This window comes from Globicephala melas, chromosome 17 (genome assembly GCF_963455315.2).
Source record: "Globicephala melas chromosome 17, mGloMel1.2, whole genome shotgun sequence".
Lineage (NCBI taxonomy): Eukaryota > Metazoa > Chordata > Mammalia > Artiodactyla > Delphinidae > Globicephala > Globicephala melas.
Genome location: NC_083330.1, coordinates 2,436,522 through 2,459,267, shown reverse-complemented (window position 1 = coordinate 2,459,267; position 22,746 = coordinate 2,436,522). Strand labels below are relative to the sequence as shown.

The following is a 22,746-nucleotide window of genomic DNA, read 5'->3' as shown; positions in this document are numbered from 1 at the left end:
CGCACACGTACGCCGTTTGTGGTTGTACCGGCCTTATGCCTGTCTAGTCCCTGATGGGTTTTGCAGCTACCCACGCTGCCATGGCACCTGCCCGCTAACATGAGTTCTGGAGTTTTTGTCATAAGACGTGGAAATGCAAAACAATATTCAGAGAATAGGCTTCTTCCCCCGCAATCACGTCATCTGATCTGTGAACTTTTGTGAAAACCGTTCTGAATAACCTTCATTGAACGTACGCAGGGAGAATGGAGCATGTTTTAATTTATTCTTCACGTATTTTCATGCAAGGAAGTTCTGTCTTTAAAACAAATCTATCTAATGACTAAATCCACGTACGAGCAATTGCTAATCAAATCTCTCTTCAACAGCGAAGCATTTTTCCAATCCAGGGAAATTTCCTAACCGGCTGCTGAGTGCGGGCGCTCACACACCGAGCCCCGGCCGTGCCAGCTCTCACAGCCACGGTCAGTGCGGCGAAGACACCCACGTAGCGGCAGCTGCTGCCATCCTGAACCTCTCCACCCGCTGCAGGGAAGCTGCAGACATCCTCTCCAACAAACCGCAGAGTCTGCCTGCCAAGGTAGGCCGGCCAAGAGCCCGGAGGGGGGCAGCGGCTCACAGCGAGAATCCACTGCCTGCGTGAACCGGCCACACTCTCCCCCGCCCCTGCAGCACGGCCCCCCTTGTCTCGGGGAGAGAACCTGGGCAGGGATGAGTGTGGTGGGAGGAAGGACCTTGGAGGGAGACAGTGGCGCTTTTGCAGGTTGTGCCCCAGAGCTGGTGCAGGGGTGCGGTATGAAGCCGGTTGGGGGCGGCTCGATAGATTCCAAACCTCTTTTTGTGTTGGGGACTCTGGCACACGAGGAAAGAGATTGCCACTAGAGTCACGCTGAACAACGGAAGCTTTTCACTGCCTTCGAATCAAAGATGGTAGGACGTGTTCCATTACACAGCCCCCCGTAAAACACTGGCAAAATTCATGAAATTTCACTGTCGTACATGTGACTGTCGTATAGCGTAAGGTGGTCTGAGTTGCTGTAGTTTTCACGAAGGACACATCCTAAAACCTGGATCCGTTAAACCGACAAGACAGGGCCCTGGGGGCGTCTTGAGAACTCAGGGCCCAAATTCAAATCCAAAATCAAATTCTGTGAAGTTTATGGAGACCCCAGCTTTCTGGAGCTCACGAAATTAATCACATTTCTCTAATAACCTCTCCTCGCCGACTAACGCAGAGAAGTAGACATCTGTGTTTATGATGCCTTGAGGAAAACAAAAAGCAAAAAGATCCTTCATGTCTTGCCTTTTGAGGAGGGGGTTGTGATGCTCCAAAGTAACAGGGACCCTCGGAGGGAGCGTGAGCGTCCTGCAGTCAGCAGGGACCTGTAACTCCCGTCCAAGCTAAGGGCTGTTAAAAGAAGTTATTTTCCTACCTAGACAGCTGAAGCCAGCTGGAGGAGAGTGCCCAGGCTTATTTGGAGAAGAGATGTTACCCTTGCTTTCAGTGGAAGATCGCCCAGGTTAAACTCTAACCCGAAACTCGGCGAGCACAGGCTCTAGCTCTCTTTTGCCTTTAAGCTCAGCCCGTCCCCGGCATGGTCAGCTGCCACCTGTGCCGTGTGCCAGGCCTTCAGGAGAGCAGGGCGCACAGTGCGTTGAGCCTTTGACAGAAGAATCAGAATTAGCTTCTGGACAGATCTCAGCCAAGTAAACCCCAGGAAGAGTTGGTGGCCAAAAACCACTCAAAAACAATTCTTAAACAAATGAGGTTCTTAAACAAAGAAAAACACTTTGCCTCAAAAATATAAAGAAAATGCCAAGCTCTCCAAAATCACAGGCAGAAATTATGTACATAAATGAATGAGGTAGGGTCCTTTAAAAGGGAACTTTGGTTATTTTTAAATTCATTTTTAAAAACCTGAATACATTTCTTCTTTTTAAAGGGATATTCTAATATACAGCTTGTGGGAGAAATACTAAACTATCTTCCTTCCTGGTGCTTTATTCTTTGTCTAGGCTGTCCTACAATAAAAAGTGCCGATATTATAATGGTTAAATCTGCTTAAATTCCTTGAGTAAATGGTTGTAGAGTGAAGGCTTTCCATCTGCAAGGTAGATACTTTTTGTTCCTCAGAATTCTGCCTTTAACCTTTATACTCTCCACGTTCTATTAATTGCTGGAGCCAAACAGTGAATCAAACAAGGATGACTAAAATTTGAAGGTATTTTCCCTTATCGATATATGTTCTTCTCTTCTTAAAACACATTTCTGGTCAGAAAAGTGACTGTTAGATCATCACATTTCGAAAATTCAAACAGCAGACTCGCCGTGTGTATTTGATGCTCCTGCTGGGAGCATTCTGTGAGCCGGGGTTGCTCTGTGGAGCTGATATGCCTGTCCCGGGCGGCAGGAACCCCCTGCACGTCTCAGCCTCCAAACTGCCAACCAAGCCCTAACTGCAAAGCCAAACCACTGATGATAAGGGTGGAAGAGACAGAAAGTGCACCAGTCAGCTTTTAGGAAGAGTTTGTGATGCTGGCGGTTTTAGGAACCTTTTTCCCACGAAAATTGTCTTGTTTGACATCGTGGTTGTTAAAATAGGATCACTGTGGCACCCTACACTGTCACCTGGTACAGAATCCTTCTTCCAGGCCCGCATTTGCACACAACTGTAACAGTTTGCAGAATTCTTTCCTGGTTGGATCCTATTTTCTGAATATAAAAGAGAACCTCATAAATTCCTGAAACCACAAAAGGTAATTATTGTAACAAAAAAAAAAAAAAGAGAGAGAGAGAGAGAAAAAGCCAAAGTAATTAACCCTGAAAAATAGGCTCTGATCAAACAGTGCCCAGTGACAGCCATTTCTTTTTTTTTTTTAATAGATCTTTACTGGAGTATAATTGCTTCATAATACCGTGTTAGTTTCTGTTGCACAACAAAGCGAATCAGCTATATGCATACATATATCCCCATATCCCCTCCCTCTTGAGCCTCCCTCCCACCCTCCCTATCCCACCCCTCTAGGTCATTGCAAAGCTCCGAGCCGATCTCCCTGTGCTTTGCTGCTGCTTCCCACCAGCCAACTGTTTTACATTCGGTAGTGTGTATATGTCAATGCTACTCTCACTTCGCCCTCCCATCACATGTCCTCAAGTCCATTCTCTATGTCTACCTCTTTATTCCTGCCCTGCAGCTAAGTTCATCAGAACCTTTTTTTTTTTAGATTCCCTATATAGGTGTTAGCATACAGTATTTGCTTTTCTCTTTCTGACTTATTTCACTCTGTATGACAGACTCTAGGTCCATCCACCTCACTACAAATAACCCAGTTTCGTTTCTTTTTATGGCTGAGTAATATTCCATTTTATATATGTGCCACATCTTCTTTATCCATTCATCTGTCGATGGACATTTAGGTTGGTTCCATGTCCTGGCTATTGTAAATAGTGCTGCAATGAACATTGGGGTGCATGTGCCTTTTTGAATTATGGTTTTCTCAGGGTATATGCCCAGTAGTGGGATTGCTGGGTCATATGGTAGTTCTATTTTTAGTTTTTTAAGGAACCTCCATACTGTTTTCCAGAGTGGTTGTATCAATTTACATTCCCACCAATGGTGCAGGAGGGTTCCCTTTTCAGCACACCCTTTCCAGCATATATTGTTTCTAGCTTTTTTGATAATGGCCATTCAGACCGGCGTGAGGTGATACCTCATTGTAGTTTTGATTTGCATTTCTCTAATAATTAGTGATGTTGAGCATCTTTTCATGTGCCTCTTGGCTATCTGTATGTCTTCCTTGGTGAAATGTCTATTTAGATCTTCCACCCATTTTTTAACTGGATTGTTTGTTTTTTTCATATTGAGCTCCATGAGCAGTTTGTATATTTTGGAGATTAATCCTTTGTCTGTTGTTTCATTTGCAAATATTTTCTCCCATTCTGAGGATTGTCTTTTTGTCTTGTTTATGGTTTCCTTTGCTATGCAAAAGCTTTTAAGTTTAATTAAGTCCCATTTGTTTATTTTTGTTTTTATTTCTGTTACTCTAGGAGGTGGGTCCAAAAAGATCTTGCTGTGTTTTATGTCAAAGAGTGTTTTTCCTATGTTTTCCTCTAAAAGTTTTATCAGTGTCTGGTCTTACGTTTGAGTCTTTAATCCATTTTGAGTTTACTTTTGTGTATGGTGTTAGGGAGTGTTCTAATTTCATTCTTTTACATGTAGCTGTCCAGTTTCCCCAGAACCACTTATTAAAGAGGCTGTCTTTTCTCCCTTGTATATTCTTGCCTCCTTTATCAAAAATAAGTTGACCGTATGTGCGTGGGTTTATCTCTGGGCTTTCTATCTTGTTCTGTTGATCTATATTTCTGTTTTTGTGCCAGTACCATACTGTCTTGATTACTGTAGCTTTGTGGTATAGTTTGGAGTTGGGGAGCCTGATTCCTCCAATTCCATTTTTCTTTCTCAAGATTGCTTTGGCTATTCTGGGTCTTTTGTGTTTCCGTACGAATTGTAAGATCTTTAGTTCTAATTCTGTGAAGAATGCCATTGGTAGTTTGATAGGGATTGCATTGAATCTGTAGATTGCTTTGGGTAGAATAGTCATTTTTACAATATTGATTCTTCCAATCCAAGAACATGGTATATTTCTCCATTTGTTTATGTCATCTTTGATCTCTTTCATCAGTGTTTTATGGTTTTCTGAGTACAAGTCTTTCGCCTCCTTAGGCAGGTTTATTCCTAGGTATATTATTCTCTTTGTTGCAGTGGTAAATGGGAGTGTCTCCTTAATTTCTCTTTCTGATTTTTCATTGTTGGTGTATAGGAATGCCAGAGATTTCTGTGCATTAATTTTGTATCCTGCAATCTTACCAAATTAATTGATTAGTTCTAGTAGTTTTCAGGTGACATCTTTAGGATTTTCTGTGTATAGTATCATGTCATCAGCAAACAGTGACAGTTTTACTTCTTTTCCAATTTGTATTCCTTTTATTTCTTTTTCTTCTCTGATTGCCGTGGCTAGGACATCCAAAACTATGTTGAATAAGAGTGGTGAGAGTGGATCTCCTTGTCTTGTTCCTGACCCTAGTGGAAATACTTTCAGTTTTTCACCTTTGAGTATGATGCTTGCTGTGGGTTTGTCATATATGGCCTTTATTATGTTGAGGTAGGTTCCCTCTATGCCCATTTTCTGGAGAGTTTTTATTATAGGAATCAAAATCAAAATCATATGAATTTTGTCAGAAGCTTTTTCTGCATCTGTTGAGATGATCATATGGTTTTTATTCCTTAATTTGTTAATGTGGTGTATCACATTGAATGATTTGCATATATTGAAGAATCTTTGCATCCCTGGGATAAATCCCACTTGATCATGGTGTACGATCCTTTTAATGTTCTGTAGGATTCTGTTTGCTAGTATTTTGTTCAGGATTTTTGCATTTCTGTTCATCAGTGCTATTGGTCTATAATTTTCTTTTTTTGTGGTATCTTTTTCTGGTTTTGGTATCAGGGTGATGGTGGCTTCGCACAATGAATTTGGGAGTGTTTCTCCCTCTGCAGTCTTTTGCAAGAGTTTGGGAAGGATCGGTGTTAGCTCTTCTCTAAATGTTTGATAGAATTCGCCTGTGAAGCCATGTGACAGCCATTTCTATTGTCTGTGTGGCCCTCTGCTCTGTGCCCTTTGCTTAATGTAGGATTAAGTGTAAACAATCTTCCCCTCCACGTTGAATACTAGCCTGATTCTCTCTCCAACAGGATTTGGTGTTGCCTCCATAGCAGGCTGTTAGTATGTTTGTTTTTTCTAGCCAAAATCCATAGATGTCTTGAGTTCCTAGCTTAGAAAGAAGGATACACAGCTTTTCCCTACTCCTGACTTCTATAGCAGAGCATAGAAGCATTTTTGATGTACCAGAGATATTCTGGAAGATGGACTCAGCTGTCCCACCTGAAAGGTCTGTAGGTGCTGGACTGCCCAAGTCACAGGTTAGAGTCCCTCAGAGACCCCGCCTTCAAGGAGCTTACAGGAAGAGAAGGACAAAAGAAGTGGTCATTCCAGGTGGAGAACTGGGTCTTCAGAGGTGATGTTCCTGAGGCTCAGGGGAGACATGGGTGGCTTGTAGGGAGTTTGATCAGAATTCAGACAACGGATTTATTTTCCTTCTGCCTCCATGTCCTTCCCTTTACCCGATGAGCTTCTCTGAAGTTGCTTAAAGAGCCCAAGAGGAGAACAAATTACAGGTCATGAGTAGGAGCATGACCTTGTCAGAATCAAGCCAAAGGTCACTAACCGTGAGATTGCGTTCATCCACTGGTCGGAGCTAATACAGATTGGTTTTCATGCTGTGTGCAGACTCACAGCTGACTCCAGGTTTACTGGGAGACCTGCATCGTGATTTTCAAAATCCCTACTCTTCTGGAAGATAAGGGGGTGAAGGAAGACTTCAGAGATGCAAGAGAACATCTTCTAAAGACAGTGAAGGACGATAGGCACGTTCCAAAGTGTCCTCCCCCTTCCAGAATTTCTCAGCCTGAGCACCTGCCCACCCAACACTAAAACACCTCCTCCCTGGCACTGAGCTGAGATGCCAGGGCTAACACTGCCCATCGCTGCCCAAGCTTGAGTCCACCACATCCTGAAAGTAGATCTTAGAAGGAATTGTTTATATGTTAAAATCCAGGCCAGCACGTACCCAGCAGGTCTACGCCACCTAAATCACTTGTGCGTGTTTTAAGTATCTCTTTGAGGAATCAAGTCAGGAGGAAAAGTTAGTAATAGCAAATCCCTAATGGAGATTGTCATGGTTATGGGTACTTTTGTCTGAAGGATGAACCCCATCTCAATGCTAGCACGGTCCTTGGTGCTGAGATTTGTATCATGTCCTTTACTTCCATTTGGAATTAATGTGAGTTTGCAGAGCTCACATGGACCACAGCTTCAATCAGTCCCGCTTTAGTCTGGAGACGGGTGCTCCCGAGATGAGGTCAGGGCTGAGTAGAAGCAAGCGGCAGGAGAAGTGAGCGGCGGGGGTTTGCCACGTTCCCTAAGACCCGCGCTCCATCCTCCTTCTTCCCCATCTTTCTCCTCCTCTTCCTCCCCTCAGCAGAGGTAGGAATAGGCACACAGTCTATCTTTATCCCGATCGCTGCCGCTTGCCAAGCGCTCTGTTGTTTGTTTTGGTGTTTTCCCCACCTGTTTAGACAAAGTGGCATATGCACAGTGTGCCTTGAAAGAAAACAAAAAATTGACACTTGCTTGAAATGTTTAAAGTTCAAAGTCTGTTTTGTGCTTGAACAAGGCCTAGACACAGCAGGATATCACATCGCCATTCCTGCTGCCTGCTCTCAGAAATAGCCTGGCGGCTCTGGGTGCGGTTAGAATCCAGCCTTTTGCAGTAACTTTAACTTGAAGTCGGAGGATGCTATAGAATATGAGTGAAATGTCCTGAGGGACCTGAGTTGGGATCTCAAGGAACCAGCTGACATGTATGGGGAAACTGCCTCTTTTCCTCAGTGTAGAACAGCATAGGGAGGTCTCTTCGGGTCCAAAAACCTAATCAAATTATTCTTATTATCAGTTGTTGTTTATTGAACACCTACTATGTGCCAGGCACTGTAAATAAGCACTCTGCCCATAATAATCCTTTTTAATCCTTCTAGAAACTCTGTAAAGCAGATACAATTATCCCATTTTGCAGGTGAAGAAAAGTAGTGTGGAGATACTAAATGACTGCTTCCGAGTGGCCATTGGAGCAAAAATTTGAATCCACACGCACCTAACTTCTGACCTGCCTGAAGAGTTTATCATTCCCTGGTGTACAGACTGCTGGCCCACCAAGGGTTTTCACTGTGATTCCAAGTGCCAGACAAAGACTTGGGGGAAATGGTTACAAACTCAACTTTAATTTTATACCTTATATCAGCCACTTGATTCTCCTCTGAATTCCATCACTGGATTTATATTGAGTACATTTCACAAGTCTATACTCTTAATAGTTTTAATATTCGATTGCTGTTTAGTAAGAATAAGATGTTTTCAGTTAATTGATTTATTTTACTTTATTTTATTTATTTATTTTATATTTTTGTGGCATGCGGGATCTTAGTTCCTGGACCAGGGATTGAACCCGCACCCCTGAAGTGGAGGCGCAGAGTCTTAACCACTGGACCGCCAGGGAAGTCTCTCATCTGTTTACTGTTAATACCCTGCCTACTTATTTTTTTTTTGAGGATAGGCAAGAGGATTTTTTTAATATTAATTTAATTTTTAATTTAATTTTTATTTTATATTAGAGTATAGTTGATTTACAATGTTGTGTTAGTTTACAGTGTACAGCAAAGTGATTCGGTTGTACATACACATATATCCATTCTTTTTCAGATTCTTTTCCTGTATAGGTTATTACAGATTATTGAGTAGAGTGCCCTGTGCTATAAATAGCACGGGATAAATTAGGAGTTTGGGATTGACGTATACACATTACTATATATAAAACAGATAATCAACAAGGACCTTCTGTATAGCACAGAGAACTCTACTCAATACGCTGCCTGCTTTGAAAACGTTTCAGAGGACTTTCGGTACCAAAAAGATACTCCCCCAAACTCCTTGAGGCACGAGCAGAAGAGCAGAAGTGGCAAGTTGGAAGCAGAAACCAGGCTGCGGGCCACCTGTCTTTGCATGTCCTCTTAGCCCAGTCACAAAGGCAAGGTGGTGGTGACCTCTCTCGTACTAACAGAAAACCTGCCAAATGAGGAAAACAAGGCTATCTTATCCTATCAATGTCTTGAAAGTTAATGCTTTTCATAATCAGAACATTTAAGGTAAAATTACAGTTTTGCTTTTTTTTACTTCATCACCATCTTTGAATGTAAGATCGTTTTTAATTGTTGAAACAACATAATATCATCATTTGCCCGGAAAATATCGGAGGAAAACAGCCATCGGCCTATCCTCTAACTACAAATGCAAGAATTTCTGTGTTTTCCCATTTGCTCTTCTTCAGAAAATGAATTTCTCCCCGTTTTCCCTAGCTGTACACATAGCCAGCATGCCAGGCTGTCTCCTGCTTTCAGTGACATAAGTCTTTTCCCTGTTGCAACGAACTTCTCATAATTATCATTTGACTGAGTACATAACATGCCATTGTTTTAAATTTATTTATTTTTATTTTTATTTATTTTTGGCTGCGTTGGGTCTTTGTTGCTGCGCGCGGACTTTCTCTAGTTGCGGCGAGCGGGGGCTACTCTTCGTTGCGGTGCACGGGCTTCTCATTGCAGTGGCTTCCCTTGTTGCGGAGCATGGGCTCTAGGCGCGTGGGCTTCAGTAGTTGTGGCGCATGGGCTCAGTAGTTGTGGCTCACAGGCTCAGTAGTTGTGGCACGTGGGCTCAGTAGTTGTGGCTCACAGGCTCTAGAGCACAGACTCAGTAGTTGTGGCGCATGGGCTTAGTTGCTCCATGGCATGTGGGATCTTCCAGGACCAGGGCTCGAACCCGTGTCCCCTGCATTGGCAGGCGGATTCTTAATCCCTGTGCTGCCAGGGAAGCCCTTTTTTTAAATTTATTTATTTTTATTTTGTTTTACTTTTGTAACGTGCCATTTAATAGATGCAGCGCAGTATCGTTTCTCTGTTGGCAGACATCTGAGTCACTTCTTATTTTATAGCACAGATAAGACTTATAATGAAAAATTATCTCAACTTTCAGTTGAATAATAATTTATAATTGTATAATTTATGTATAAATTATATAACTTAAAATAATAATTTATAGTCTATTTCACTAAAGATGTCCTATATGCACAAAAGAAGCTCCTTGAAGTCAGGGACACTGTACGTTTCAGTTTTCTTTTACCCGTAAATATAGTGGCTTGAAAATATTATGTGCTTTCTCAGTCATTTCATGAATAAATACATCTGTCTTATTACAGGGTAGCATCTGTAACTCAAAAGTAGCTGAAGTAGATGGTCACTGATGTCGCTCCTAAGTTGGAAAGCATATGAGTAGTGTTAGACCAGCCTCAAAAAGCTTAAAATTCAAATACTGAAAACACGGGTATAAAACAGCCCTTTAAGAAGTGAGCATAGGGCTTCCCTGGTGGCGCAGTGGTTGAGAGTCCGCCTGCCGATGCAGGGGACGCGGGTTCGTGTCCCGGTCCGGGAAGATCCCACATGCCGCGGAGCGCCTGGGCCCGTGAGCCATGGCCGCTGAGCCTGCGCGTCCGGAGCCTGTGCTCCGCAACGGGAGAGGCCACAACAGTGAGAGGCCCGCGTACCGCAAAAACAAAAAAAAAAAAGAAATGAGCATATTCGGCACCGGGCTGGGGGTCCATGTCAGGGTGCAGCCGTTCCCTCCCCCTCCTGCCGCCCCCCCCCCACCCTGTCCTCGTTGTCCTGCCATTTGGAGTTTCAAGCACAGAGAGATGTGATGTCTGTTGATGATGCTCTGAATAAAATCCGTGCAGTAAACGTGTGAGCCGCCCATCCATGGGCAGAAAGGGGCCCTTCCCTGGTGCTGTGTGTAATTTTGAATGCATCTGTGAGCTCACTTCAAGCCCCTCTGTACCCACACGGCCGCCTCCAGCCCAGTCAGGTGCTCAGAGCAGCCGGCTGGGGCACGGGGTGCAGAAAAGCACCTCTTTTAAACATTAAGAATGATTTTTTTTTTCAATCAGCCCATGATTCCTCAAGATGTAGGACCATCGCAACTCTGAGAATCTCCGATTTTTTAATTTACTCATGGGAAGTTTCTTTTTCCTGTAAAAGCTAAAATATATATTAGTGTTGTCTTGGAATAGTTGGTATTTTTTCAGCAAGCTCGAATCTGCACTATTTATGGGTTTTGCACTATAAAACACTGCAGCCCAGTCACGTGGCTCCTTTTTCCTAAGCCATCTGTCACAGAGGTCTGGAATTTTATGTGAATGTTGGTTGTGCAGTCTTAACCCAAGTTTTTTTATTTTTTTATGAAAAATGTCAGCAACTACAATATTTAGCATTTTACTTTACATTGGCCATTAAACTTGATAGCTATAGCTCTGTTTCTTTTCTATAGTTATGTATCAGTTTTGAAGCCAAAAATTGCTTTCATGTACTCCTGGCAGAATACATTGTATCGTGGAGAGAGCACGTAGCACTGATATGGTTAATATCTTGGATTTTTGTAACTAAGGTTTATTAATGCTGGTATAAAAACGTATTTGATATTATACAGATGGCATAAGATGTGGTGGTTACTAAGTTATTATCCCGGATAAGCTGTACTGTGAAATTCAGGGCTTAAAACTATCACAGGAGATTAAACTATTTACTGAAAAGGACAGAAAGATATGACCAAACATCTTAGTACAAATATATTAGAAGCGTATTTACCTCCCACAAATATAATAGAGCATTTCTACCTCATAGGCTGAGAGATTGAGAATAGGAACTTTGCAGGTCAAACAAGCAAACAGAAGAGATGCTTTTATTTTTTAACTCAGGCGGCCGCTACGTTGGATCACATCTCAGGGGGAACTGCTGGGGAGGGGGTACGGGTGCAGTGCAAATGGGGAGTTAAAATAAACCCCTGGGAAGTAACCGTTAGGGATCTTAGGAGCATATCAGAGAAGACTTCTGCTTTGCCGGCCAAAGGGAAAAGAGAAGAGACATTGTCCAGAAGCTAATTGTGAATTGATGGATGACAGTGACAGTGCCGCTCAGGTATTCATTTGACCCACTTGCGAGGGTGACGAGCTCGTTCACCCCGCCTTCTGGGAGTTACTGCCCGGTGGTGTTCATGGTTCAGGGCCATGGTTCATGTGCCATCCTCGGGCACATGAGTTGTGGAAGGTCCAGGGCACATGGGGACTTTGTTGGCACTTGAACCTTGAAAAGAAGACGAAGCTTAACCAAAGGTCTCCCGAAGAGAAACGCCGTGAGGTAGAGTTCAAGTCTCATACTGAGTATCTGGAGGAGAATCACCTTTATTCTGGAGTTTTCACTGTAGAACTTACCCCCTGCTGCCCGCCCCGTCCTGTCATGTGACACCTGGTACCTCCACTCCAGGCCCCCAGGGGAACTTTGGTTTACACTGCCCGCCTCCCCCAACACGCCCGCCACGAGTTAACCAAGCTTTTCTGGCGCAAGGCACCCAGGGTAAAATGTCACTTTCCTACTAATCTAATATAGTTCTCATATTTCCCAGTAAAAAGTCTCTTCCCGCTGGTTATTTGTGCGTGTTTTTCACGTTAGATTAATATTGTGCCTCTTTGTAAACTCAAGTGTTACTGCTTCAAAGGATGAATTGGGAGTGATAATTCTGCAAACTAGAAAGGAAGGTTTAAAGCTAAACTTGGGGGGAAAAAAGATAAAACAGGTTTAGCCAGTACATTTAGTATTTGGACCATCTTATTTATATTAGGCTTACTTTGTTTAAACCCAGAAACATGAAGCTCACTAATGGGGCTGCTCTGAAAAGTCTGCCTAAGAATTGAACATTAACCAAAGCAAATCGGAAAGCTAGATTTAAAATCAGATATACTTCCATAAAAGCTTGCATTTAAAATGATCCCTTAAAAGCCCACATGGCTAGGCTGCCACTGCAAACTGCTTAAATGTTTTTCTGTTTCCTGTTGTATACCAGGGAGCCGAGATAGAAGTGGATGAAAATGGCACATTGGACTTAAGCATGAAAAAAAACCGAATCCTGGACAAAGCTGCACCCCTAACTTCCACTAACCCTTCTGTTCCAACTGCTTCCTCTTCCCCATTCAAAACCAGCAGCCTGTTGGTCAATGCCGCCTTCTACCAGGCCCTCTGTGATCACGAGGGCTGGAACACGCCTATCAACTATAGCAAAGCTCACGGGAAGACAGAGGAGGAGAAAGAGGTATTGTTTCAATGTGGCCGATAAGCTTGAGACGGAGCATGATCGAAGGGTGTGGTCAGCTTTTTCCTCCTGGATTAATTCTCGCAATCCTGTGTAGATAATACGTAATTCTGTACCTTGTTTTTGATTTTGGTAAAACGTTGGTTTTAAATTTCAGGAGGAATTTATAAATGAATCCAACGTTTCCCATCCCTTGCCTAAAACAATATGTCATCAGAGTGCGTTGTACCCCCGTCACGGCTGAATAGCGTGCGCTGCGTGAGAGGTGACGTCATCTCTCCCTCGGACACGGCAGCCTGTGAGGGGCAGGGTGTCACTCAACACCAAGCCGCCTGCCTCCGTGTGCTCCGCACCGGATGCCGGAACACGGGAACGAATAGGGGGCAAGGACGCATCTCGTCAAATCCCCTTCCGTGGTTTCGTGGAGGGATGGTGTTGGCGTCCCTGTGTGCAGAGCCGTGGTCCGGGGACTGATCGTGGACGTGGGATGTCTCAGCCATGGCAGCTCCAGAGTCGTGGGCTGGGTTATCCTTGGAGGTGGCTTCACCCCCGGAAGCCAGACATTGTGGCCGTGCGGGAATTCTCAGCCCACATCTCACAGTTGGAGCAACCTGGCTGGGTCTGATTAGCCTTGACTCGGTGTCATTCAGAAGAGTTCATGGCCACACCCTCCACTGGTTAGACTCAGTGACATTGCAGATGTGACCCCAGCTTTACTGTAGGCGATGCTGTTTGTCAGGGAAGTGGTTTGTACTTGCCAGTTGCCATGTTTAAGGAACTGAAAGAGACATTTGAAAGTGCGCATCGTCACCTTTACAGCGTGTGAAGCTCAGAGACTTTGGTGGAAGACTCATTCCATTTAGCATGTGCTTTTTATTGAAGTATAGTTGATTTACAATATCATGTAGGTTTCAGGTAGAGCACAGCGATTCGGTTATACATATGTGTGTGTGTGTGTGTGTGTATTCTTTTTCAGACTCTTTTCCCTTATAGGTTATTACGTAATATTGAGTATAGTTCCTTGTGTGATTTTAGCATCTACTTCAACATCTCAGGGCATGAGTCGATGTCAATGGCAGTGATGACAAGGCTGGGCTGTTTCCTGTTCCCCTTCTTTCCTTCCCTCCCTCCCATCCTCCCTCCGCACACTTTCACTGTGATCCCCACGTCCAGGCAGTAAGATCGGTCCTGAGGATGCAGCACCACCTGGCACACGCTTCCTGCACGCGCTTCCTGCACGCGCTTCCTGCACGCGCTTCCTGCACACGCTTCCTGCACGCGCTTCCTGCCCACACTTCCTGCACGCGCTTCCTGCCCGCGCTTCCTGCCCGCGCTTCCTGCACGCGCTTCCTGCACGCGCTTCCTGCACGCGCTTCCTGCCCACGCTTCCTGCACGCGCTTCCTGCACGCGCTTCCTGCACGCGCTTCCTGCCCGCGCTTCCTGCACGCGCTTCCTGCACGCGCTTCCTGCACGCGCTTCCTGCCCGCGCTTCCTGCACACGCTTCCTGCACACGCTTCCTGCCCGCGCTTCCTGCCCACGCTTCCTGCACACGCTTCCTGCCCACGCTTCCTGCCCGCGCTTCCTGCACGCGCTTCCTGCCCACGCTTCCTGCACGCGCTTCCTGCACGCGCTTCCTGCACGCGCTTCCTGCACGCGCTTCCTGCCCACACTTCCTGCATGCGCTTCCTGCCCACGCTTCCTGCCCACGCTTCCTGCACGCGCTTCCTGCCCACGCTTCCTGCACGCGCTTCCTGCCCGCGCTTCCTGCACGCGCTTCCTGCACGCGCTTCCTGCCCACGCTTCCTGCACACGCTTCCTGCACGCGCTTCCTGCACGCGCTTCCTGCCCACGCTTCCTGCACACGCTTCCTGCCCACGCTTCCTGCACGCGCTTCCTGCCCACGCTTCCTGCACGCGCTTCCTGCCCACGCTTCCTGCACGCGCTTCCTGCACGCGCTTCCTGCCCACGCTTCCTGCACGCGCTTCCTGCACGCGCTTCCTGCCCGCGCTTCCTGCACGCGCTTCCTGCCCACGCTTCCTGCACGCGCTTCCTGCCCGCGCTTCCTGCACGCGCTTCCTGCACGCGCTTCCTGCCCACGCTTCCTGCACACGCTTCCTGCACGCGCTTCCTGCACGCGCTTCCTGCCCACGCTTCCTGCACACGCTTCCTGCCCACGCTTCCTGCACGCGCTTCCTGCCCACGCTTCCTGCACGCGCTTCCTGCCCACGCTTCCTGCACGCGCTTCCTGCACGCGCTTCCTGCCCACGCTTCCTGCACGCGCTTCCTGCACGCGCTTCCTGCCCACGCTTCCTGCACGCGCTTCCTGCCCACGCTTCCTGCACGCGCTTCCTGCCCACGCTTCCTGCACGCGCTTCCTGCCCGCGCTTCCTGCACGCGCTTCCTGCACGCGCTTCCTGCACGCGCTTCCTGCACACGCTTCCTGCACGCGCTTCCTGCACGCGCTTCCTGCCCACGCTTCCTGCACACGCTTCCTGCACGCGCTTCCTGCACGCGCTTCCTGCCCACGCTTCCTGCACACGCTTCCTGCCCACGCTTCCTGCACGCGCTTCCTGCCCGCGCTTCCTGCACGCGCTTCCTGCACGCGCTTCCTGCCCACGCTTCCTGCACGCGCTTCCTGCACGCGCTTCCTGCACGCGCTTCCTGCACGCGCTTCCTGCCCACGCTTCCTGCACGCGCTTCCTGCCCACGCTTCCTGCACGCGCTTCCTGCCCGCGCTTCCTGCACGCGCTTCCTGCACGCGCTTCCTGCCCACGCTTCCTGCACGCGCTTCCTGCACACGCTTCCTGCCCACGCTTCCTGCACGCGCTTCCTGCCCACGCTTCCTGCACGCGCTTCCTGCACACGCTTCCTGCACGCGCTTCCTGCACGCGCTTCCTGCACGCGCTTCCTGCACGCGCTTCCTGCACGCGCTTCCTGCACGCGCTTCCTCCACACGCGTGCTCAGTCTGGTAGGAGGACCAACCTGTAACCAAGCTCACGGACCAGCGAGTAGCTTAGCAGGCACGCAGAGTAGACGGGAGGGCCGGAGGAGCCCCCAGGACCCAAGGCAGGCTCTGCGTCACCACTGGCCACACCATCGTGGGGAGGGTGGGGGGACTGACTCAGCAGCAGCTTCAGGTTGGAGTCTGCCATACGGGGTATAGTCATTGTCATTCTGCTTGGCTTTTAAAAATTCACCCAAGGACTTCCCTGGTGATGCAGCGGTTAAGAATCTGCCTGCCAATGCAGGGGACGTGGGTTGGAGCCCTGGTCCAGGAAGATCCCACATGCTGCAGAGCAACTAAGCCTGTGTGCCGCAACTACTGAGCCTGTGCTCTAGAGCCCACGAGCCACAACTACTGAGCCTGAGCTCTAGAGCCCGCAGTCCACAACTGCTGAGCCCGTGTGCCACAACTACTGAAGCCCATGCGCCTAGAGCCCGTGCTCCGCAACAAGAGAAGCCACTGCAATGAGAAGCCCGTGCACTTCAACGAAGAGTAGCCCCCGCTCACCGCAACTAGAGAAAGTCCACACACAGCAATGAAGACCCAACGCAACCAAAAATAAAATAAATAAATAAATTTATTAAAAAATATTCACCCAAGTATTTAGGGATGGTCTTAGTTAATCTGTCATAACACTGTTTTAGAAGAACTGTTTCTTAAATCATATACATTTGACTCTAATAAATATAAAACTGACCCTGCAACGTGTAAGAAGCTGCTTCGCCTCAGGTGGTGACTGTGAACCGGTGAGTGTGCATCTCTGCCCTCTTCCACGTCCCCAGCTGCTTCAGCTGTGCAAAGTCACAGAAGTTACACCTAACTTACGTCATCACGCAATCCAGAAATCTGCCGGTATTCGCATTAGCGATCGCTCGGCACGCGAGTCTGAGATGGAAGTCAGGAGGCGGGGGGAGTGGGCTGAGAGCAAGTTTGTGGATTCGGTCCAGTCCGTGCACATCAGCTCCCGAGACAGGGGACGCCCGCGGTCCACGAGACTCTCGATTGCCAACCGGGCCTATTCCACTCCCCACAGGGGGACCTAATGGCAGTTACGAGGCCTGGAGGTAGAGGTCCAGTCAAAGGCACGTGGCACGGAGGACGGTCCCTTCCGGATAAGCATCACGGCGTCCCTGTTCCTGGGCGATCCAGCTGGAAGGGAACCCCCCGTGTTGGGGAGTCTCGGTGCTGCGTGCAGGGGCTTAGACGTTCTGTCCTCACCCCTGCGAGCCTGCTGTGCACAGGCCAAGGTCACCGTTGACAAGCAGTCTCCTTTCTGTTCACACACAGTCAGGCGTCCAGTCCAGTCCCGACCAGTAACGAAGCATAGTGGGTTCTTGTTCCCTTCAGGGTGTTTGTGTCATTGGACATTGGTTTTAAGTTTGTGCAGCGATGTCTACAGGGTAACCCTCATATTCCGGGACACTCCTGCTGCTTGGGGGTCTAGTGAGCACCTCAGGGACCTCCTTGTATGTACTTATCCCTCAGATCACCAGAAAGTTCAGTCTCGTGACAAATATTCTCTCTTTATCAAAACATGTGGATTCATCCAGGCGGCTTCATGGATTCAGCTGGAGCACGTTCCTATCTAAGGCTGACGGACCTGTGACAGTGTGCAACGTGCCTGCAAAATCGTGGGGGAGAGGATTTGTTCAGATTAGGTTTCTGCTCCTTCCGGAATGGCTCGCCCCTTCAGGTCTGACAGTGTAGACTCACTGCTGCAAATGGCAGCCTGAGTATCCTGACGTCTGGAACTGACAAGCTAAGTGGAAATTCAGTGTTACTGAGAGCCGCAAAGAGGACTTCGGAGACATCAACTGAGTTCTTGGAGTCCAAGTGCTTGCACTAGGGGTTTTTTTTTTTTTTTTTGCGGTACGCAGCCTCTCACTGCTGTGGCCTCTCCCGTTGCGGAGCACAGGCTCCGGACGCGTAGGCTCAGCGGCCATGGCTCACGGGCCCAGCCACTCCGCGGCATGTGGGATCTTCCCAGACCGGGGCACGAACCCGTGTCCCCTGCATCGGCAGGCGGACCCTCAACCACTGCGCCACCAGGGAAGCCCTGCACTAGGTTTGAGTTGACAAATATGGTTTCAGCCTAACGCCTATTGTCACGGTCTGAACGTGGGTGGTTCATTGCTGGGGAGCTGTCCCCGCGGGGACACACACAAAGGTGCTTCTGAACCCCTGTAACTCCTGGGGCAGCTTCTCACCCTTGTTCTTTGTGCTTTCATCCGTGCCAAGGTAATTTACCAATAGAGAGTATTTTTCACATTTTGTTCTGAATCCCTAAATGAAAAATGTGATACTCAATAGTTATTATTTTGAAAAAGTAGATTGTATTCAATGTCGTCGTTGGGAAGGTAGCAGAGGGAGGCCATGTTGAGTAAGAATAAAGATTAAAGATCTATAAACAGCATCTCATTATCCTACCAGTTCTGAAAGGCAGGATTATTATCAAAGTTTCTAGAGGAGAAAATTGAGGCCTGCCGGGGTAAAGTTGTTGTTCTTTGGTCATATAGAAAATAAGTAATGGGCCTGGGCTTCCCTAAAATGAAGAAAAGGGAGAGGGAGAAAATGGAGAAAAGGAAAAGAAAAAAGTACACAGGGAAATGGAGACAGCTAGGAAATACTGAGAAAAAGCAGAAAGGAAAGGAGAAAGAGAATAATGAAGCAGTGGTACCTGGCCAGGTGTGTGCTGGAGACCACAGTGGTTTCGGTGCTTCTTAGGATGGCAGGACCAGAGCCCCTGAGCCCGGTTACAGGACGTGACTCCACGTGACCACACAAACCAGGGACGGATGGTCCTGGCTGTCCTTCCCGTGAGCTCCGCAGAGACGCAGCTCGGGGCCCCAGTGGTGCTCTGTGAACGTGGACTGTTCCCACCTCCCCAGCCCCGCACATCCCACACGAGACTCACACCCGTTGCCACGACCAGAAACTGGGCGATTATTTCCAATTCATTGTTATCTAGTTCATATGCACAACAGTTGCCTCATTTTGGTGGTAATTTTCAGAAAATATTGTCTGTCTCTCTCAGTGAAATAGCCTGTCCAGATGCCCTCTAAAAGCAAAATCCTGAATCTGGAAAAACCTCAAATTATCTCAAAAGGAAAGCGCTGAGAAATAACTAGGCTGTCAGTTGCATTCAACTGTCAGTTCTCCAAAGATTTCAGGGCTTCAAATGTTAAAAGTGCCAGATGCTATTATCTGTTATTCATGTTCCCATTATGTTCTGGTCTTTACTGAAATCTATGTAAACTTCTGTCTGTACATTAAAGGAATTTCATTGCACCCATATACTCTCTAAACACACACATATATGTATGCCACGTTTTCTCTTTATGTCTCCCCAATATAAATTTATTATTTTCAAAATGATACTTTAAATGTTGAAAAAATTCTGACAAATGATGTTGGCATATTTTTATGGTGTGCTTTTTAGGAGTTTATCCAATATACAATGCTTCTGTAACAAAATTAAGCATTCTTATAGTGACGGTCACCTGTATTTTAATACCTATGCTCTCTGCGAGCTTCTAGAGGTAGAATGCTGGGCAAAAAAAAAAAAGGGAAAAAGACAACTATTTCATAATGCAATCACATACCCAAGAGTCCATAGTTTTTAAAAGAAGTTACAAAATATTTAAAAGGTCATATCCAATAAAATTATCCTACTGAAACATCAGCACATACTACTGTGCTAAGTTAAATACCATATATTCTGCAAGCATTAATTTTGAATGCATTTGAGTCAAATAAGTTAAACTTTCATAGTTGATCATTTCTTTCAAAATCCCTTATTCCCTTGTCTTCCATAATGTGCAGATTCAACAAACAACAGCTAATGACCTTTATGTGTTCATCTGTACATGCCTCCTTAGAGATACTTTGCTCTCGTTCATCGCAAAGAAAATAATAAAATCGCTCTTTTTCACTTTATGCCATTTTTGTGAAAAATTCAGCATCTGAACAGAAAAACAAAAGCTGCTCCACACTGAGACAAAATTGGGTTTATCATTTGTGTCGACTTTCAAAAGGCCAAGTCGCTTGTAAATTATAGTGGAAAACACCACCGGGCTGAATCCAGGTAGCTCCAAATGAAACGGAAGGTAGTGCTAATGCTTCGCTTTAGGCCTTAACGCTGTGAAACGTGAAAAGGATACACATAATTCACTTCTTTTCTATAGATTCCACGGAAGCAGCATTAAAATAGCCCTTCTCTTCTACCTTAGTAGACAACTATCATCAAACACCTATTTCTCTTTATTTTTCAGGGGTGTATTAGCATCTGCTACTATTTTCAAACATTAATCAATAATATAAAATGGAATACTCAGTATTAAAAATAATATGAAAGAAGAAGCTAGACCAAACCAGGTTTTATTAATTGGGTCTGAAGATAATGTTACTTGAGGTCGTGGAAACGTATTTACCACTGTGTGGTCCTATGTAAAATAATTGATTGAACTGTTATCCAAGTAATTAATGAAAGAGATTGCATTTGCCTTTATGACTGAGATGAAGGCTTAGAGTTTTTCTTTGTTTGGGAAAATCCAGGGATTTTGTTTTTCCACTGATTTTGGGTGTAGACTCAGGATTATTAAAATTGTATTTGCCCTTGCAATTTCATATTCATTTGATTTAAATGAGATTTATCTTGAATAACTCAAAATTGTTTTCTCACCTTAAATGGATCAGTACTTTTGAGATTTAGGAGACAGTGTTTTTATATTAGTTAATCTGATTTTAATATTAAATCCAGAACGTATTATATTTACTGGATATAAACTTAATGATAAAAGTAAGCTAATTATGTGACTGAATAAAACCGTCATTAGTTTTCTGTAAGATAATATATCAGATGGTAAATAAATGATTTGAAAGGATCAGTGAGATTTCCTTATGAAATCAGGATCGGTACCAAGCTTAAAATAAGGCCATGAAAATTAGTGATAACCCAACAAGAGATTCCATCCAATGAGTAAAACCATTACAAAATGCCAACTTAGCAAAAGAGGTAGTTTAAGGAAAACAGGAAGTGATGTGAGACTAAAAGCAATTATCCAGAAAAATCAAACTAAATGTTGCCTAGATATTGTGGACTCAGTGATTACATATTTAAACAATTTAAATCTTAATTATCTGCTTATCAGAAAGGACATTCTGGGCTTCCCTGGTGGCGCAGTGGTTGAGAGTCCACCTGCCGATGCAGGGGACGCGGGTTCGTGCCCCGGTCCGGGAAGATCCCACATGCCGCAGAGCGGCTGGCCCGTGAGCCATGGCTGCTGAGCCTGCGTGTCTGGAGCCTGTGCCCCACGGTGGGAGAGGCCACAACAGTGAGAGGCCCACGTATTGCCACAAAAAAAAAAAAAAGAAAGGACTTTCTCCTAGCCTAAATTTACTTCTTCCTTCTCTGTTTGAAAATATGTGTGATTCATTTTTTGCAGTGTTTCTTTTACCAATGACTGCTGTGTGCATAAAGAACTCTTCCTATGTTCTCTACGAAATGTTTGCTATGCTGTAAAACTTAAAATATATTAAAATATTAACTTATTTACATAGCTCAAGAAATACCTCTGTAGTTATATTTGCCAAAATGCAAACTTTCTAAAGGTGTGCCCGTGAGTTACAATTTCTCATTCTTCACTGAGCATAGATGTCCATAGCGGTCCAGATCTACCCTTATACTCATTATCTTATTTATTTTGTGTACAAATCCGACGAGGGAAGTCATCTAAGTCTTTAAGCCAAAACTCAAATTTGACCCCAATGACTTCAAATACAGTTGTCTTTCCAGGGTTTCCTAATGCCTTGTGTGCTTCTGTATTATTTTTGTTTTCAGAAAGACCCAGTGAGCTCTCTAGAAAATTTAGAGGAAAAGAAGTTCCCTGGAGAGGCCTCCATACCAAGCCCTAAACCCAAGCTCCACGCAAGAGATCTCAAGAAAGAGCTAATCACGTAAGTAGTCATCTGGAGTGGCTTACTCTGTGGTTCTAGAACGGAGACTCCAGTTCAAAACCTTGAGTAACAAATGACGCCTTGGCTTATGGAGCTGACTTTGCAGATGTTTCAGGGCAATTTCAACCCGTTGGTAGTTAAATGTTCTGTATATACCTAGACCTATGCTCAGAACTAAGAGGATTATGAAAAAAATGTACCTGACATGATCTCATGCTAAGAGAATTAAAAGTCTAATCGACTGAAAAACAAAACATGTAAAACAATTAGAAATGTTTATGTTCTGATCAGCAGATCTTAATCTAACACCCGCTGGCCTCAGAGGATCCAAGTCAGGGCTTCAGGGAACCTGCAGACTCATAAAGCTTAACTGCAGAGTGTTATTGGGAAGGGGGTTCATGGTTTTCGTCACATTCTCAAGGGCTTCCGTGACTCAGAAGTTGAAAGGACAGGGCAGGAAGTACTAGTCGAGCTGCAGTGGGTTCTGAGACAGGCCCGGCCGTCCGGAGCAGAAGGGCCCAAGCTGAGCCCCAGGACCAGGTGACCTGGAGAGAGAGAGAGAGAGAGAGAGAGAGCAGGGTGAGGGCCCTGAGAAGATGGCCAGGTTTCCCATGAACAAGCCACAGGGTGTTTGGGCAGAAAAGTGCACTAGGGCTGGGGTATCTTAGGAAGAGCAGTGTGCAGAATTCTTCAGGCGCCGGGTGCGCATGGGGACCGTCTGGCGTCAGGAAGATCACCTGAAATGTTGGCTAGAGATGCAGACGTGAGATCGTGAGCTGCGGCCTGGGAGATGGGGCCTCCAGGGAAGATGTATAAGAGGAAGAGGACAGAGTGCCCGGCCCAGAATCCGAGGGCACGCATCCTGCTGGGACCTGACAGGGAAAAAGAAGCCCACGAAGAACAAAGACCTGGGGCCAAGG

At 46.0% G+C, this 22,746-nt stretch overlaps 1 protein-coding gene across 5 annotated transcripts in view; it reads left to right on the top strand.

Annotated features, from left to right (window-relative positions):
* The window catches only part of ST18 (ST18 C2H2C-type zinc finger transcription factor), a 131,808-nt gene that overhangs the window by 82,587 nt on the left and 26,475 nt on the right, over window positions 1-22,746 (top strand). For 4 of the 5 annotated variants that reach the window (XM_060287693.1, XM_060287694.1, XM_060287696.1 and 1 more), the window contains 3 exons: window positions 369-580; window positions 12,619-12,864; window positions 21,711-21,826. In XM_060287693.1, the coding sequence (XP_060143676.1) occupies window positions 369-580; window positions 12,619-12,864; window positions 21,711-21,826 (574 nt within the window). The remainder of the gene's footprint in view (window positions 1-368; window positions 581-12,618; window positions 12,865-21,710; window positions 21,827-22,746) is intronic. The other variant, XM_060287695.1, reaches the window with a different exon arrangement.